The sequence below is a fragment of the Homarus americanus genome, unplaced genomic scaffold (genome assembly GCF_018991925.1).
Source record: "Homarus americanus isolate GMGI-L3 unplaced genomic scaffold, GMGI_Hamer_2.0 scaffold8425, whole genome shotgun sequence".
Lineage (NCBI taxonomy): Eukaryota > Metazoa > Arthropoda > Malacostraca > Decapoda > Nephropidae > Homarus > Homarus americanus.
Genome location: NW_024742712.1, coordinates 543,689 through 563,210, shown reverse-complemented (window position 1 = coordinate 563,210; position 19,522 = coordinate 543,689). Strand labels below are relative to the sequence as shown.

The 19,522-nt window shown below is 37.3% G+C and overlaps 1 protein-coding gene and 1 long non-coding RNA gene across 3 annotated transcripts; both read right to left on the bottom strand.

Annotated features, from left to right (window-relative positions):
• Window positions 1–167: 167 nt before the first annotated feature.
• Window positions 168–6,745, bottom strand: LOC121876990. The gene is made up of 4 exons (XR_006090864.1): window positions 6,628–6,745; window positions 3,100–3,171; window positions 2,744–2,824; window positions 168–309 (listed from the first exon to the last, which is right to left on the bottom strand). It is a non-coding gene; the product is annotated as an uncharacterized LOC121876990 (long non-coding RNA).
• Window positions 6,746–8,882: 2,137 nt separating this feature from the next.
• On the bottom strand, window positions 8,883–19,412 carry LOC121876992 (GPN-loop GTPase 3-like). 2 transcript variants are annotated; one of them, XM_042382578.1, is made up of 7 exons: window positions 19,334–19,412; window positions 18,054–18,198; window positions 17,197–17,374; window positions 12,134–12,222; window positions 11,009–11,141; window positions 10,384–10,517; window positions 8,883–9,153 (listed from the first exon to the last, which is right to left on the bottom strand). In XM_042382578.1, the coding sequence occupies exons 2-7, from the start codon at window positions 18,152–18,154 to the stop codon at window positions 8,937–8,939; spliced, it is 852 nt and encodes a 283-aa protein (XP_042238512.1). In that variant the 5' UTR covers window positions 18,155–18,198; window positions 19,334–19,412; the 3' UTR covers window positions 8,883–8,936. The 2 variants fall into 2 exon arrangements, with proteins under 2 accessions (XP_042238512.1, XP_042238513.1); XM_042382579.1 differs by lacking the exon at window positions 19,334–19,412 and adding an exon at window positions 18,618–18,641.
• Window positions 19,413–19,522: the final 110 nt, after the last annotated feature.

The following is a 19,522-nucleotide window of genomic DNA, read 5'->3' as shown; positions in this document are numbered from 1 at the left end:
TACACATACACATATATGGGTCGATGATTTTTTATTGTTGTATTTTTGTAGGAGAGGGAAAGTGCCTCGATAAGCCGGAAGTTGAGATAACTCGGCAAGGCCAGAGCCCCATATGTGCCGAGTCATCAAGGGTTTACTGTACTTAAGGATAATAAATACACATTTAATTGTTTTCTATATACAATAATTAATTCTCAAAAAAGATAATTTACACTTATTAACATTTCCTTTCTAGGCATCAATCACAGAAGAGTAGCCTTCTGGATCACTCCCTAATTGTTTTAATGCGTGGATCATCAGGACGGTAAACTGAAAAGGAGAATTATATTACATGAGAGGAGAAATATTCACAAAAATAATACACATTATTATGATTCTGACAGTCAACCTCATCTATAAATGGGGTATTATACAGTACAGTACACACCAGTGATGTACTCAAGACTGAGACCATGAATGAGACCTTTCATAGCTTAGACTTCATGGATCACCTGATGTCTTATTCAGCCTAAAGTTTAACCACCCAGTAACTATGGGGGGGGGGGGAGACTTAGGGTAATCCACAAAGGCTTAAATTACTTATGATCTTATTCTTGATCTTGACTACTTCATTGGTACATAAAATATTGTACCTTAAATATTTTATTGTTGCTTGAAAGCCTTTGCATTCTGTGAAAATTTTCTCCCATCTATAATATGTTATCATTTCAGTCAATAAGCAGTGAAAAGGGTGGAAGTGGGTCACAGCCCCACATGCTTGATGGTTAATTTGAGTACAGTAGAGTGGATATTGTACTGCACTAAGTCTTCAATACACAAAAAGGGAGTATGGCCACCACTGCATGATGAGGAGCTCTGAACCATAACCTGCTAAGAGCAATTTATCGCTGAAACGTGTTATGTATTGCATTGTACTATTACCCAACCACTCCTCTGTCCCCTGGGCAAGTCAGAGAACCAACTGGGAACCTGTACATGTGGGTGAGTCCTCTGAAATGACTATTGTATATCACACATTCCTACCTCAGCATTTTCCCCCATTTTCTATTTTGGCACTTAGCAGATTATGATCTGGAGCTCCTCATATAGGTAGTGGACAATATCCATTCCCAAGAATCAATATCTCTATTAAATTGCATACAGTATCCATAAAATTGGTATTTCACTGTGCAGTACTCACTAAGTGCTGTAATTACAATCATCCAGTGAGCATAAGCCTATGTTAGCAAACGAGTCACCCACTCTACCACATACTAACAGTCAGGCCAGTAAGCATCCATATACAGTACAAGTACAAATATATAGTATTACATCTCCATAGTACTCAAGTTCAGTTTATGGAGTTTTTCAGTATGAAACAAATCCAAAAAGCTTGTCCAGTACCTAACATTGTTCAGTAAACAGTATATGAAAAACTTTGGTGTTTTTAACCCAGATCCATTGACACAATACTGGATTTTTATTTTATTTTCATAAAATATAGTTTGGTAGCACAAGACTTTACTCAAAGTTGAACATCATACACAATCCATAAAAAAATACAACTTCCTATACACAGGTATTGTACAATAAATAGTTCTATATTATATATACTGTACAGCTTCTTCCCTGGCTGGCCGAGTGGTATCAGCTGTTCATGTGTGTAAACAGAGCAGCGGGAGTTTAATGCGACATAATAACTGGGATTGAGTAAGTGATTTTTTTACTTAAAATTAATTATTTTACAACAATTTGTATTAACATGACACCAAATGAACCTAAATAATATGGGAATTATGATAAAATTACATACTGTACAGTAGCGTTTGTTTAATGGAGCCTCCGATAATAGGAGGAGGAACTTCTGCTGATTCAAACACACCCCAAATCATCTTACCTCCCATTTCCCCCACACACAATTCACGTTTTCTTATTCTATGCTGTACTTTTATTCTCTATAATACTGAATTGCAAATTTTGGTCTATATAAGTTTGGTATAGCGTGGTAATACGTACTGTACTGTACTGTAGTCCAATTTTTCCTTATTTACTCTTAAGTTTTCTTTTTTCTTTTATCCTGATCGGCTTGCTAACCGCTTTGGCTGTAATAGTATTGTTCCATCTTATTCTTTATTTGTACCTATGCTAATGAACTTGAAACTGAAGTGGTGAAAGATGAACAGTGGAGGGTTAATTCAACTAGCAGGTGTATGCAATTATGAATACTGTATCTCAAAAGACAAATTGATTTTTGAAACTAAGCACTTTACATTTTATTTTTGCACTGCTATAGTACACTCAGTATCACAAGTGTTATATTTGTTCTGAAGGCAGCACACCTGGTTAGAATCCACAGTCTTTCTAAGTGATGAACGAGAGCTGTTAACAGGTGATAGTGGCCAGTGCTGTGCCCAGAGAACAAACGCTACCACGGTGTCTGGGCTCATTGGCTAGCTAGGCTGGGTTAACTTGCCACTACCTCAGAATATAGGAAAGAAATCTACAAGTGCACTGGCCTGGCTGGCTGGCCTCGCAGCCAAAGACAAAGGATAACAAGCCCAACTCTATGAATGATAACACGAGCTGGTTTACCCAAAAAATTTCTCGTTAAATCAAATGCATTCTTGTTCATGGAAATTTCATATTCTAAAACACTATTCAGTACAGGATGTCTTTAACATAATTCTCATTCCTGGGTTACTCATTCAGTGGGACCACTTGTAGTTGTTATTCTTCTACATATAACATTTCTCAGAGCACTTACCTGTATACTCAAAACGATAACGTTTGTTATCTCCATTCTTTTTAACATACATCAATGAAGCAGCACCCATAAACCCAACACCTGAAAGAAGAAGTAGTTTAAATTATTTTCCAGTACAGTACAGTAAGTCCTTAACTTGAAGATCTCAAATACTGTATATTAAACGTATATCAAACTAAACTTCTTAGGGGAAATTTGGGGTTACACTCCTGAGTGTGTTGGCATGATTTTAATGTTATAAATAAACAAGTGCTGTTAATTAGCAAAAATGAAAGTTTAACCATAAAATCCCATGTTATAACTTTATAACTCAGCCCACTACAGTAAATTACAAATGCATCAATTATATAACTTACCAACCAAAAGAAGGTAAGATGAAGCCATCACCTCTGGGATTTCTGCCCATCCTTGGCGATACAGCTGAGATACTGAAATATATATACAAGTACTGTACAGTCAGCATTAATTGGGTTTCAAAATATGAACCGTTTATGTTGATAACCAGTAAGGAAAAGAAAACACAAAACCCCCAAGAACTTTCGTGTGATTATTAGCATATACTGTACTGTATATACACGGGTCACGTCACTACAGTGATTAATTTGCATATGTATTTCACTTACATTGTTTATTATTGGCTTATAATCATTATGTCCACTAAAAACTATCATTAAATACTGTACATGTTTTATTGCATTTTATTACATTCTGGAGAAAAATTTTCTTTCTAGGAACAAACCTCAACTTTTATAATGGGGTTCTATGGAAAAATATGATCCAATTTACAAAAGTTTTTTCAGGAACAGAACCCTTTCAGAAATCAGGGAATACCTGTAATAATAACTCCTGCTGCAAGTGTTCATGTGTATAGAAAAGACACAGATGATGGCACTGTGTTGTTGTTGAGAACCTGCTGCAACATTTGTGTGTACAGTATTGCCAAACTAATACAGGTAATATTAGAAAAATTGCAAATCCTAGAATAAACAATTGTCCTTTTTGGGATACGTAGCCTTATTCTGCTAGGTGTAAGAAAGGGTAATCTCGTATTTAATGGTTTACAATCAGGGCATCCAGAAGTACCAGATACTGTACTCTGTTAATACAATTCAGTTATCATAAAATGAACCTTACTATCCTATATAACCTAAATTACTAGTTATGTTCAATTATCCTCTTGTAAAAATAACTCCCTTCAATGAAAGGAACCAGATGAATCCATCTTCAAACAAACAGTGGACAAATGATCTCATGCCCATTAACTACTATGATAACTGGTATTTTAGATTAAGTTATGTTTAGTTAGTTTAGGTAGATTAATTTGGTTAATTTTAAGAATGATTAATTATATAATGTAGCTGTATCTGGTACTTCTAGGCATCCTAAATGTAATCAAAGTAGTTTAATGCCTGTTAAGTACTGTACACAATTACCTGAGAAAGAATAATTAATTTATCACAATCAACAATACACTAAAAGTATTATAGGAGCAGGTGGCTAACTCCAGAAGGAGTTGTTCAAGTTTGTTCATTTTTTCAACAGATGTTCTTTGGATGATAGTAAGTAATACAAATGATAAGATAACTTTATTTTAATTATAAGCACAGTCTCTCCTCGACTTACGACATATTCGACTTACGACAAACCGGACATACGACGGCCATGGTAGTATAAAATATTTTTCACATTACATATTTTCGAGTCCCGACGTTAGTGATCGCGATGTGTACTGACAAAATTTTCGTTTGTAATTCCCTTTAAAATGGCTGGCAAGCATAAAAGTGAGAGTTCTCGTGGTGCTGAGACGAAAAAGAGACACCCAATTTAGAATTTCTATGTATTATTTTTGCCTTTTCGACTTACGACCTGGTCGTCGGGACGGAACCCCGTCGTAAATCAAGGAGCGACTGTAAAGTATTTGGTTTTAATTTTTTTAGTTCTCTACCTATGATCATAAATCACCTGTAGTGGGCAGGGTATGAAGGATGAGAGAAATTGCACGGTAAAACACGTTGAAAAAATGATCACATGACACTAAAATGATGTCTCATGTGCTTTGCACACGAAGAAATCAATTATTTACCATAAATGTTCAGATGAAAAATCTGCCATGTCGGCATGTATTATTGTCTACTCTGTGTTTACGCTCAGAATGAGTGTACTCTCACATCCACAAAAACAAAGTACAATTACACCATGCCGCTTCAAGAAAGTTGCTTTTATTGGTGCCAGCTATGCAAATAAGTACTTTCTGTTTAATATGGAGGGAGGTCTGGGTCCCGCCCCCTTGCTAGGAAGTTAGGTAAGGTTAGGTAGGTTTCTTCGGTTGGTTAGGTCAGGTTCTATTAGGGTTTATTATATGTCACTTCTTTTAAAATACTTCCTATAATAATGTGGAAAAAATGAACGAAACTGAATGCCTTCTGGTGTTAGCCATCTTCTCCAGGATTACTGCCATCTGTTTCAGTATTACCATAAGTTTTCTTTGAGATGAAAACTGGTGTCCTTGTCCTTAAATATTACTGCTAAAAAGGTAAGACAGTATTACCAATTGTTTCAGGGTATTAACTTCTTTTACAATTTTAGCAATAGTATGATAATACAGTATTGTATTTAACGGACATAAAATCATGAGCGTCTCTGGTTACAAGTGATAATACTGGGTACTTACCTAAAGTATCAGATACAGTACTGAACTGGGTAAATGTGCATATTACAGAAACCATGGAATTTAAAGAAAAAAATGTGGTTTTCTGATAGGTTTTGATGCGATTAGTTCAAATCTGACCTTCGTTTTTGTCAGAAATCACTTGTTTGTGATTTACCCCCCACCCCCCCGCTTGTTCTGAATTCCCGGTACTCTGTGCTTGCCAACTTATACCATATAACCAAACTATACCTTACCTAACAACCTAGGAGGGGGCTCCGCCCCAGGACCCACGGTAATCCTAGCAGGGGCCTTCACCCTCGGACCCACAAGCGCTATGTAAATAACCCTAGAGTCACATGGTCAGCCTCCACGAGAAGATAAATAGCTGTTAGAGTATTTCTTGCCTTACTCCGAGTCAGGGTCAGGGTCAGGGTCAGGGTCTGAGTCAGGGACCAGAATACATCGTGGGTTCCTCTGTTCTCTAAAGTTTCCTTATTTTTAGAATGAAATAATACAATAATCTTCCAATAAGCGAAATCACACCCAGCATGTTATGGCTCCGTGTTGCAACTGATTTAAATGTCCCGCATCTTAGCACCCACGATGAGTATTGAATGCTATTTGGTTGAATCAAAAGTTGAGATTTTTTTATTGGCTGCCGCCCCCGCCCTAGATTTGATTGGCTGTGGCCACCCCCGAATCGATTGGCGGCCGCCCCCCAGCACATGCGTAGGAGGTAAGCGAACGTACGAACACACAATTTGAGCAACAGGTGCTTTTATTTCATTCTTTTTAAAATTCAATGACTTCCTTATTATCAATTTGTGACGGAAGTGTAACATAAGAAAATGATCATAGAAAAAATAGTTCTATCGATTGTGTAGTGAATTCTTGAATCCTGTGGTTGCTGTAAACTGCATAATTACCCTGAACTGCACACTCTTACAGCACATAAGGACCCCAATAGCTGCAGATATTTGTCCGGTTGTCGGTTTGGTAGTTTTTTTTTAGACTAACACCAGAAAGAGTTGATAGAATTGGACGAAACTTTGTGGAAACGTTATTTACAATCTATTAAAGAGATAAATGGAAACGAGAATGTTAAAAGGAGTTGTGTGAATCAAGTGTTTACCACCGTTTTATTACTTTCACTCTCTGTGTACAGTGCATACAGAACCATTATGAACTTCAATAATGATATTACTGAAACGATAACACTATTGCTAATGCTTACAAGTTTTTCTGCCTACAGCCGACATATTGTCCTGTGTTGATGGTAGTGTTGAGCAGCAGACAACACCCGGGGCTGGAGGTCACGGGTCCAACACTAACACACTAAACCTTATTATTATTTATGATATTTATATTTCATATGATTATCGTTATTTACAGGAAAGATGTACACAAAAATTTCGACGAATATTAAACATGTTGGACGTTAATCATTACTGAAATATTTATTCGGCTGCTGTACAGAGTTACGGGTATACCTCATGGGTTCGAGTCTTGGCTCGGACACAGGTGAGAATGTGACAGGCTTCCTCCGGGTACACCAGCTTCCTTCCTTTTAATATTGATACTGAAACAGTTTATTTAGCCAGAAAAATACAGATACAGAGTGGACAATAATAACAATATTGACAGGGCTGAGCCAATTGTGAGCCTCAGCTCTCTTAGTGGCACCTGGTATATAGCCTACTGCTCAAGGGATTATTGTATACTTTTTTTACTTTACTTTTATCCTCTTCACCACTGATCGGCTCGTTAGCCGCTTGGACGATCGGTCACGACTGTTACGCACTGTTGGCAAGCACATTTAATATCATCTGGATTAGTACACATATGGTGTTAATAGATACATATGAGAATGTTACCATGATTATCACTCCAATGATGAAAATTAAACAAATTAAAGCTATGCCCCTTAGAGTACTCGTATTAAGAGAATTCTGATACATGGAGGAGCAAAAGTTTCTTTATTAAAAAATGGAAATCGTCACTGTACCAACAATTATAGGCCAGTGAGTTTGACCAGCATAGTGCATGAAGTACTAGAAACATTATGTGAGATGTCTTCTTGTAAAGGAATTATACCACTGGATGCTCCGCCTTGACCCATTTTTTTAAGCTTAAGGTGTGTTGGATGTGTGACAGTTGTGAACTCTTGGAACAAGCTGCTAGAGTGTTATGATAACACAGGTACAGATACATTCTGTCATCAGAATATACCCAGTACTTGCCAACAGTTTGTAACAGATGTGATAAACCCCCAAGTGGCTAACAGGACAATCAGAGATGAAAAGGTTAAGTATAATCACCCTTCACCACAACAATAATCTTTCTGCATACCATGACCATAGTAATCCACCACATTATCTCAATACTCACCAAACACACACACAAAAGAGTGGTGATAAGACTAGTGGAATATCCGAGCATTCCATCAATGGCACAAAGCAATATTTCATAAGGACATACCAGGAAAGTCCTCTGGTGCACTGCTTAGTGTTTTAGGATATTTGGGTGCCTGCTCTTATACTGTACGTACTTGCTACAGAGTCTAGCATATTTTGTGAGATGTGGCAGAAGTGTGTTTGTTTACACTGAATATAAACTCTCAAAATGGCCCCAAGGAGCCTTGCAATAGTAACCAGACTAATGATGCTATATAAACATTCCACAAAGTTGCAACATCTCGCAAAACACACCAGCCACTGTACCAGGTATAAGTTTAGGAATCTGTTCAAGGTACTGTACATCCTCTGATTGAAAGGGTTAATACTTCCCAAATGGCTCCTCTATTCTATCATATATGTGCATTTTACTCATACATTTTAATACTCTCTACATTGCCCCTCTAGTAACTCTTCATCTTAACAATTTCTCATAATTTTAATACGCCTCACACCGTCCTGGAGTGCAGAGGTCAAGTGTATACTGTACAGCACTCGCCTCCTCTACCATGGTTTGGTGGTTTGATCCCGAGGCATTCTCAGTTCACCCAGCTGTAAATGGATACCTAAGTTTACAGCTCGGGGAAATGAATGCGGTCGAGCACAGTACCAGCCATGCTGCCTCCTTGTGTACCAAAGGATTAGTGTACAGTGCAATATGCTATATCTACACTGGCCCTATTAGGCAGACATGCCTATGGGACCCACTTTTACTTTTTCACACTCTTACCATTAACTCTTATAACATGCTTTTTATAGAACCACTTTTACCACAAACTTTCTCCATATCATGTGGTGTAAAATTTTTAGTCATATTGAGGTTGGGTAAACACCAAAATTTTTAGTTTTCATATAATGTACTGTATTATTGTTACCGATTTGATATTACAGTATTGTATACAGTATTCCTAAACATGCATCTTACAGATATTTTGTGTGTGATGAGTCTGATATCTTATTTCAAAGTATCTTGCTCTATTATTCATTCTTCCTCTTGTAACCTTTTACAGCTTTTCAGTAGGAAATTAAACATATATCTTCAGATAATTTTGTTTTATAAAAAATACAATGTAAATCCTAATAATGTACTTCAAAAATTGAAACTGGGTTCTTGTTCTTCATCTTCAGCATCTGGGTATTCAAAGTCCTGGGTCTTGACGTCTTGATCTTCTCCATACTGTACGGCAAAGTCCGTCTGGATTAATACATCCATAAGAGATTCTTCACTGTTGATATTCAGAGGCACATATCGCACAAGAGAGAAGTCTTCAAGAACTTGTCCCAGGGCAGAGGTTAATTTGTGGTATCTGAGGGAAATTTAATTTCATTACAACAAACAGTAACTAAAGTATATAGTGTCATTACAATGTTTAGCAGACATAATTCAACTCGAGCAATTTTTTTTTACTGTTGAAAGCAATAAAACATTCTGATATTTTTACTAAAGACTGAACAACAATAATAAATGAAGGAGATATGTTCATAAATTGAAATAAATCCTGGATTTATAAAAGAAATATTCTAACTAATGGATTTTTTCTCAATGGAAATGCAGTTTTTCCTCAATAATACATAACTTTTCTCTAGTAAAGTAAACACAATTAATTTCCATGGATAATTGCTCATTCTTCTATTACACTAAAAGTCAATGAACAAAATGGTTTATACATTTTTGAAAGTGAGAATAAAATATCTTTAACATGACAAGGAATTGTGCAGGTTATCTCTTATAAGCTATAGTCTGTGAGTCACCCCATGCATCTCCTACTGTACTGTTAGTGAATCACAGTCCTTGTCACAACACCCCACACAAGACAGTGCTGAAAGTTTTCAGATTTTTATAACAGTTGGTTACCATTATGTATTGGTGCAAATGGAAACTATTATAGTATGTAACCCATAGTAATCTAGTAAGTCAAGTCTAAAATTCCATAGAGCAATAGAAATTTTCAAAAGGACCCTACTGGAAATAAGAATCTGATGGCTCTGTCAGCTATCCTAGGTAAAATTGCCTTACTGTTTATCATTGTTATATACCTGTACTGTTTAGGTACAGTCTCGTTCAAGATTCTTCGACAATGCTGGAGACAGCTCGACACCCAAGCATGTAGTAAAAATTATGAATAAATTTAAAATTGATCGGTGATCGGTTACATAGTTTCCCGTTGCTTAATTAATAGCTGGGCTTTGTTGTTTCGTATTATATTATACTACATACTATAGTAAACAAACGGCCTCGAGTTCTCACCTGTCTCCAGCAGTGTTCGAAGAATCTTGAATGAGACTATACATTGGAAATTGTATACCTGCAGTCTATATATATCTTGAATTGTATACAGTACCTGCATTATCTTTATACATGCTGAACTGTATACCTGCATTGTCTGTATACATGCTAAATGAATTATAAACTTGTATTACAATTTTACTGAAGAAATATCATTACTATAATGTCTAAGAAATCAACATTTAATACTCCCAACAGCTTTCATGAGTTTCTGTGAGAACAAATAGAAACAATACAGTAGTATCATTACCTTTTATTAAACCTGGATACACTGTGTTCAGATGCCAGCAGCTCGTGGATCTCTGGTTCCAAAAACATCTCCAGTTGTTCACGAGCTGATTTGTTCAAGAGGTCCATCTTTGTCAAAATGTTTATATGTGGGACCTGAAATACACAAAAGTAAACGAACTTATTAGAATCAAACCAACAATTTTTTTTTACCAACTCTAGTCTCCCAATTACAATATATTTATCAAAATTGTCAACAGTGCAGTAGTGATAAAATGAGAATAGGTTTACATCTCTGGATGCAGTGGCCATTATGTATAAAGTACAGTACTGTATTAGGTAAATTAATTTGTTGTGCTGAAATTTTCTTGCAATTTGGCCCTTTGGAATAATATGTCTGAAGTACAGTAATGCTGTAACACACGTTTCAGGTCTCAGCCATCTCTTTATTCCAAAAATAGGATCACTGAACCTCTGATCTGACCTGATTCTGGACCTTTCTCTTTTCACTTTGCATTCTTTACACTTTCCTAAACTCTGAATATAATAGATTAACTAATTAAATAAGACAGATAATAAAAATTTCCTGCACCACCACTGATTCCTACTATTGTTTCCACCAGTACTATAGAGAACCAGCTGCCCACCTCCAGTTGCACCATGGTCGCCAGGGCTGCCAGGGATCCTGAGAGGAATTTTGCAGAGTCAACCATGTAAACAGAATCTAGCACAAACACAGCACACACTCTGAAGTCCATAGATTGAAGATGGTACACCAGTCTGAAAGTTAAATGAGTGGAGCTAAACATCTGATGGCTTTGGTAGCAATCCTTGGTCAAATTGTCTAGGTACACTGTATACATGCATTGTCTATATACATGCTAAAACAACTGCAATCTAAATAAATATAAATAAATTAATCAACAATCTGATGACCAACAAGTAGCTCCAAGAATTAGAGATGACACACAATGCTGTCAAAGAGACCCCAGATAACAGAAGTCACTGCAACAGACTGAACGTACAGCACAAGTATCCAGTCCACCTGGAGTCTCATGTATTGTACAGAATGCATTGGTAGATTCAGTGACATATTAATAACCTGCTTTTAATTTGATGCAAGAGTTTATTAATACCATTACAAATGATGTACAATTACCTATATGAAAAGTATGGTAACTACACAACATAAAAAGAATTAGTCTTAAGTGTCTGTAAACCAAAAATTTTTGGAGCAAGAAACTTCTGTAAAATGTTTATAATTATATAATGTAGATCCTATCATGAACTATAGTGCTTGTATCAGTTTGGTTTTACTATGAGTTTCTGCAAATAGCTGTACACTAACTTACTTTAATACAGTTTCAAAGTTATTAAGTCTACAAATAAGCTTTCAATCTGTCATCATTCATCCTATAATCATCTGATACGCCTCAAACTAACATGAAGACAAGTAGATGCATAACTCACACCACAAGGCACACAGTCACTGAGTCAGTTGCCTGATTGTCCAATTTCTCTTCATTTACTCCCATGTAATAATTATGTGAAAAGTTTGATAAATGAAAAATATTTTATATTCTTAAATTTCATATTTAGAATAATCAAATCATACATACAATAGATACTTTACTGTAATTCAATACAGTACTGTACTAAGATAAATCACATTAACAGATTCAACAATAAAACATCATATATAACTGATTCAGTACTATCAATCATCAAAGAGAAGTGATACAATACAGTTAATAAAAGAAATACACACTGACCTCTTCATGACATCCATATGTGTGTATAGTTCTATCTGACCGGGACAGTCAAACAATATACAGTCATCATCGTAATCTCCGAGTTGCTCCTGTTAAATAAAAAAAAATTTATTTCCATAAATTTTTCTTAGAAGGTTGTTACTGCCAGATGATTATATTCAGCATAGAGGGCTCTCATACCCAAGGGATTAAGGGAGAGACTTAGCAGATATGGCCAGCGTTATGTGTGGTCTGGGGTCTGCGAGTTTGTTGGCCAAGCTGGAATGGGCCATGGAAGAATTGGAGAGGGCCAAGAAAGAAATAGAGAGGGCCACGTTGGAGAACCTGAAATTAAAAGAAGAGATGGCGAGTGGAAGGTTGTAAGGAGAGGGAAGACCAAACTGGTGATGAAGAAACACACCAAGGATACGTCAACAATGACATCAGCAGCTAAGTGTACCAACTCATTCAGTCCCTTGATAGACGAATTGGACGTTAGTACAGTCAGGGACAGGGCTGACAAGGAAGGTATAAAAACTTTAATTGTTGGTGACTCACAGGTAAGGTACTTGTACAGGGCTTTTTGTGGTAAAAACATAAATAGGATGAGGGTGTGTTTGCCAGGAGCTGGGGTGGGGGATATAATTAACAGGATGGACAATATCTTGTCTGGTAATGGGAACAAACCCATTATCTGCCTCAGTGCAGGAGGCAATGATATTGGCCGGTGTAGGAGCGAGGAGCTTCTTGATAAGTTCAAGGCAGCTATAGATCGTATTAGGACTAAGGGAGGGATCCCTATCATATGCAGTGTCCTGCCTAGAAGGAGAGTTGGCAGTGAATGGTTGTCAAGGGCAGTTGGTGTCAACGACCGTCTTGACAGATATTGCAAGTCAATATCAGTCCCATTCATTGACAACTGGGACAACTTCTACGGCAGAAGGGACCTTTATGCTAGGGATGGGGTGCACCTGTCTAGGGATGGAGTAGCAACCCTGGCTGGGGCTCTAGAGGGGGCAGTTCAAAAGATATCGAAGTCTTTAAACTGCTAGGAGAACATATGAGCACGGGGGTGGAGGAGACTGCAGTGGGAGCGGGTAAACAAAGTGAAAGATTACAGGGAAATAGTGTTAGGAATGATGACAAAACTAAATTAGACAGGGAGTTTAAAACTAAACGCGTAAGGGGAGGACTCAGAACACGACTAACTTAAATGTATACTACGCGAACAGTAGAAGTATGAGAAACAAAATGGATGATATTAGGGCCTTGGTATGTACCGAAAAAATCGATATAATAGCATTCACTGAAACATGGATCAACCTAGACACACGTGAGTTACCGGTCGAATACCAAATTGCGGGTTACAAACTGTTCCATACCGATAGGCAGACCAGGAAAGGAGGCGGAGTAGCAATCTATGTTAGGGATAATCTGAAGTGTGAAATAAATAAGGAAATAAAAACTGAGCGGAATACAGAAACAATTTGGATAGAATTAATCGACGGTAGGGAAAAATTAATCACAGGAGTAATATATAGACCTCCCAATCTTGATAGAGTCAATGAGCGACTTATCTGGGATGAAATGCGCAGGGCTTCCATACACAACAAAGTCTGTATAGTAGGCGACTTTAACCTTGGCCAAATAGATTGGACTGACCTTACAGGTAACTCAGAATCAGAGGATTTTCTTGAGACGATCCAGGACTGTTTTCTAAGTCAACATATAACCAAACCCACCCGGGGTAATAATATACTCGAATTAGGTCTGTCAAACAGAGAAAACCTCATTAGCAATGTCGAGGTAGGGAACGAACTTGCAAACAGCGATCACAAAGAAATTAGATTCCAGTTAGATTTTCAGGGCAGACGTAAGGAAAATTCCATTAAAGTACCAGATTTCAGAAGGGCAAACTTGGATAGTTTGTAGAGGCAGCTGAGAGAGGGGGTGTCGCGCTTGGCCGTGAACCTGACAGATGACACCGACCTGATAACGAGATCTGAGATTGCCGAGTTCCACGACAATTTAAATAGTGAGTTACTTAATGCACAAAGGCAGAACATACCATACAAAAAACTCAGATCAGACAACAATGACCCTAAATGGATAAATAATTATTTAAAGAACATCATTGGCCAAAGGAAGGCTATAGGTAGAAGGATAAATCGTGGCGAAATTCACCTCCGGGATTATTATAGGGTATTAGCGAGTAGGGTTAAAACAGAGATAAGGAAACCCAAGAGGAATAATGAGGTAAGGATAGCAAGGGAGGCAAAGACAAACCCCAAAGGATACTACCAAATGTAACAAACTAAAACACGAGAAAAGATTGGACCAATACGGTCAGACACCGGCGAGCTCACTGATAACGACAGAGAAATGAGCAATAATTTGAATAAATATTTTTCAACAGTTTTCACCACCGAAAATTTAAACATGATACCCGGGGCACCGACTTTATTCAGAGATAGTGAAGAAAACAAACTAGGCGAGATAGTAGTGACTAGTAACGATGTTAGTAAGCAAATAGACAAACTAAAGCCTAATAAGTCACCTGGTCCCGATGAGATATTTGCCAGAGTATTAAAGGAATGTAAGGAAGAGCTTAGTATGCTCTTTGCAAAGTTGTTTAACATGTCCTTAAAAACAGGTGTAGTACCAGAATCCTGGAGGATAGCGAATGTAATACTGATTTTCAAGAAGGGGGATAGATCACTATCCTCTAACTACCGCCCAATCAGTCTAACATCAATAGTAGGCAAATTACTGGAAGCAATCATTTCAAACTCTATTCGAAATCACCTGGAGAAGCACCGATTGATCAATGATTCCCAGCATGGCTTCACAAGCGGACATTCATGTCTAACTAATCTATTAACATTCTTTTCATCAGTCTTCGAATTGGTGGACGAGGGGCACAATTATGATGTGGTATATCTCGACTTTCGCAAAGCCTTCCACAGAGTCCCCCATGAAAGACTAATTAGAAAGGTAGAAGCACATGGCATCAAAGGTAATATCCTTAAATGGATTAGGGCGTGGTTACAGGACAGGAAACAGTGAGTGAGCATTAATGGCACTAAGTCCCATTGGAGCAACGTCACAAGTGGAGTTCCCCAAGGCTCAGTACTTGGACCATTATTATTTATTATATACATAAACGACATAGATATCGGCATAGACAGCAACATAAGCAAATTTGCTCATGACACTAAAATAGGACGTGTTATTAAATCTGACGAGGACTCCACAAAACTACAGGAAGATCTAAACAAATTTTTCGAATGGTCTGAAAAATGGCAGATGAAATTCAACGTGGACAAATGTAAAGTACTCAGTATAGGAGATGTAAACAGGGAAACCAGATACCAGATGAACAATGATGCCATAGAGAAATCCGACTGCAAGAGAGATTTAGGAGTAATGATAAGTAGGAACCTTAAGCCAAGTAAACAATGTGTTTTTGCTCGTAACAAGGCTAATAAAGTACTTGGGTTCATACAAAGGAGTGTTAGTTACAAGACTAGCGAGGTCATCCTAAAACTGTATCTTGCTCTTGTGAGACCACACCTGGATTACGCAGTTCAGTTCTGGTCACCGTATTACAGAATGGATATAGAATCCTTGGAAAGAATTCAGAGGAGAATGACAAGACTAATCCCAGGCATTAGGAACCTTGAGTATAGAGACAGGTTAAAGCATCTTAATTTGCACTCCCTCGAGAGACGTAGAGCAAGGGGCGACCTGATAGAGGTGTATGAGTGGAAGGCAGGGCTAAACAAAGGGGACATTACAAAGGTACTCAAACTATCCAACCAGGAGCGAACTCGTAAAATGGTTTTAAATTAGACAAATTTAGATTTAGGCATGAAATAGGTAAACACTGGTTTGGAAACAGAGTAGTGGATGAATAGAACAAGTTACCAAATATCATCATTAACTCGAATACGCTGAATAGCTTCAAACATAGGTTGGATGCTTATATGAGCAATAGGGGTTGGGTGTAAACGGAACTGCCCAGTATGGGCCAATAGGCCAGCTGCAGTTTCCTCCATTCTTATGTTCTTATGTATAATAATTACATTTTCATTACAACAATAATCTCACCCCTTGTGTTTTCATTCTCCTTTTGTATCTATGCATGTGTGTATGAGTGTGTGTGTGTGTGTGTGTGTGTGTGTGTATAGTGTGAATACTGTACCTGTATTTTAGGGACTTTCCTGTAAAGTTTATTGGTCTTTTGTACTGTAGTCACTCAATTTACTGTCTGTTCCCACCTTGTACAAATCTTGCAAATTTGGGGGACATATGTGGCATTTTAACCCTTAAACAGTGGCTAAGGATTCCCTATTCTTTCCCATAAGTGCAAAAAATGGAACGCAGGGAACATGAAACATCCACTGCTGTTTGCCACCGTCACTTAAGAAAACATCCACTGCCATTTAGGGGTTAACAATGATATTCTTCTCATAGAAATATGTAATAGACAATCCTGGCTATTATTGATGGTGGTGATTGAAGACATACAAGCACTGTATTATATGGCAAAAAAACACCTTTGAATCTGACTAAGAGTAGCTACTGCACCTCAGGTGTCAACCCAGCCTCAGAGGGTGGAAATTTTAAAGTAAAATAAAGCATCAACACAAAAATTAAACAATGACAGGTTTGGGACTTGTGTACAGTACAGTACTGTAATACAGTGTTCTCACATTTCACTCATATTCACCTGTTTTTACTGTTTAACTGTGGTTTAAAAAATTTAAAATTCTTATATATTTAACAATGAAGGGTTTAATCTACAATATGGAAATTTAACTGTAGCTAAAAGGTTAACTGTATTGTACCAGGAGTAAAATACTCAAACCCAGAATGAGATGTCCCAGAAATAACAACAGAGACCAGGGGATGGGCACAGCACTGGTAACCTTGTTGCCATCAGACATACAAGAGCAAAGTTTTTATGATTAGATGTCCTTTCTAACACCAACCAGGGTGGGAACAGCTGGCAAGGCAGGAGCACAACTCCCTGAGGTAATTAAAGACTACCCGCTTACCTTAAGCAAATTAATAATACTCACCTTCAACCAGTCTAAGCCGTCGAGTTCCACAAGATACTCCATACAAAACACCAGCCCACCATTGGGGCCAAAATCCATGTCATCAGCCTGCATCACGTCGTCCACTTGTATCAGGTCTCGGACATCCACAATTGGTTCATATGTGAATGCTTCAGCCGCTGGGTCAAGGTTGACTATGCTGAGAGATTACATAAAGAAATACTGTAAGAATGTTTACTTATTTCATTATTCTCTAACACTTGCAATGTTATTATGGCAAGTCTACACATGTATAAGCTTTTAATGTCATCTCTCTCTTACAATTACCATATAACTTACTTCTCAAACTCACATGAAGACAAGTAGACTCGTCTCCACCCCTCAGAATAAAAGGTTGGGTTAGGTTAGGTTTTGATCAAACTGTATAGGTATTAAATCATTATTGTACTGAGCACTGTAAAGTATATATTTTACTTAATATGTTTATCATTGCCTTGTAGTCACTGTGTACACCACAGTTTATCATTACTAAAATGTTTTGTGACATTTTAAAGCATTTTGGGAAAGTGTTGTTTTGTTAGAATGTGTCTCAGTTATTATAATGAAAGTCTATGGCAAAAAGTTCTCCAACTTACGAAGAACAAGTTTACGGAGGTTTTCAGGGATGGAACCCTGTTGTAAATCAAGAATGCCTGTACAGTTCTATGTAAATGATCAAGAGAACCTTTTTTAAACTCAATTAGGTTGTTATAAGTTCATGGGACATTCTTAGACTATTTACAGTACTACTAGTTTTCAATACACATAAATACAGTGTATATGCTGTATTTAAGATGTATAAAAGAAGCAATGCAGGGTAAATATATAAGCATACTTACTGCATACTTCTGTTGATGGTCTCAGCGTGCCTCTGTAGCGCTGCACAGTATGTAGACTTGCCTGACCCTGCAGGGCCAAGCACAAGCTGACAGAACCTCATTGCTGTACAACTAATTTATCCCACTCGGCAACTTCTTTATGACCCTGAAAAGTAAATCAATTTTAATATGGTACACCAATCATAGTTTCTAAATTTTAAGCAAAATACCTAACCTAACCTAACTTAACTTAACCTAACCTAACCTACAAGCTTATATTTAAAATCTGATAAAATAAAAACAATTCCACAACTACTGTATTTAATGGTTTTTGTCACTGGGTCCAGGAACAGGTGTCATATACCGAGACTACTGAAAATGTTCTGGGCGTGTACAGTTCGATCATAACATCATTGAAGACTGAGGCGTACTGAGAATACCCCTCAGAATAAAAGGTTAGGTAGATTAAATTAAGTTACGTAAGTTATGTTAGGTTATGATCGAACTGTGCAAGCCCAGAACATTATCAGCATGCCACGAAAAAAATAAATAGGTTTTCCCTTTTAGCAAGTATCGGGTATGTACCTGTCCCAGTGTTGGTCAAACTGCTCACACTCAGTGCCATCACAACACTCTCTGGAAGACTGTGGGGGTAACAACCGATAAAGATATTGTAAAATAATGGCAATAGATATTTTGCCGCGACCAGCTAAGTTCCTACTAATGCTATTTTACCAAGAGTGCTCTGGCTAATCGTCCATTACTGGCTAACAACGCGAGTATGATATGTGATCGTGACTGGCGGCATTCGGCATTTATTTTGCCGTGAGTCGATCTTTGTTTAATAAACGTACCTATAATTAGCCAGAAGGAGTTGCTCGATTTTTTAATTTTTTCCACAGATGTTCTTATCACTATAAAACAGGCGAAATTGACTAAAACTTAACCTAACCAACAACAGAAATTTATCTCACCTTACTTAACTTCCTAGCCAGGGGGCAGACCCCCCCCCCTCAACTCATATTAAACAGAAAGTACTAAGCCAATCAAAGCACACTCACGGTAAAATAGCGTTAGTAGGAACTTAGCTCTTTCACGGCAAAATATCCATTACCAATAAAAATTAAAAAAACGACTCAAACCCAAGGAAACCTGACTTGGCCTACCCCAATATATTATCTAAAGCGGAACTAACACCGGACAAGATAGATCATAAATCAGAAAAGACCAAACCGGCCGCTAGAGCAGTTGATAAAGTTATAAACTGGATAAATATGACCTAAAAATACAATAAACTGCACCTGTATAAACACATGGCTGACGGAGTGTGTGTTGAGTCCAGGATAAATCATCTATATTATTATAGCCGTGCAAATAAAAAATATATATTACGTATAAATAAAGAATTTTTTTATTTAATACATTAAATTATAGATATATAGAGTGAGAGGTGAATATAATAAATAATAATATTTATATAATAAATGTAT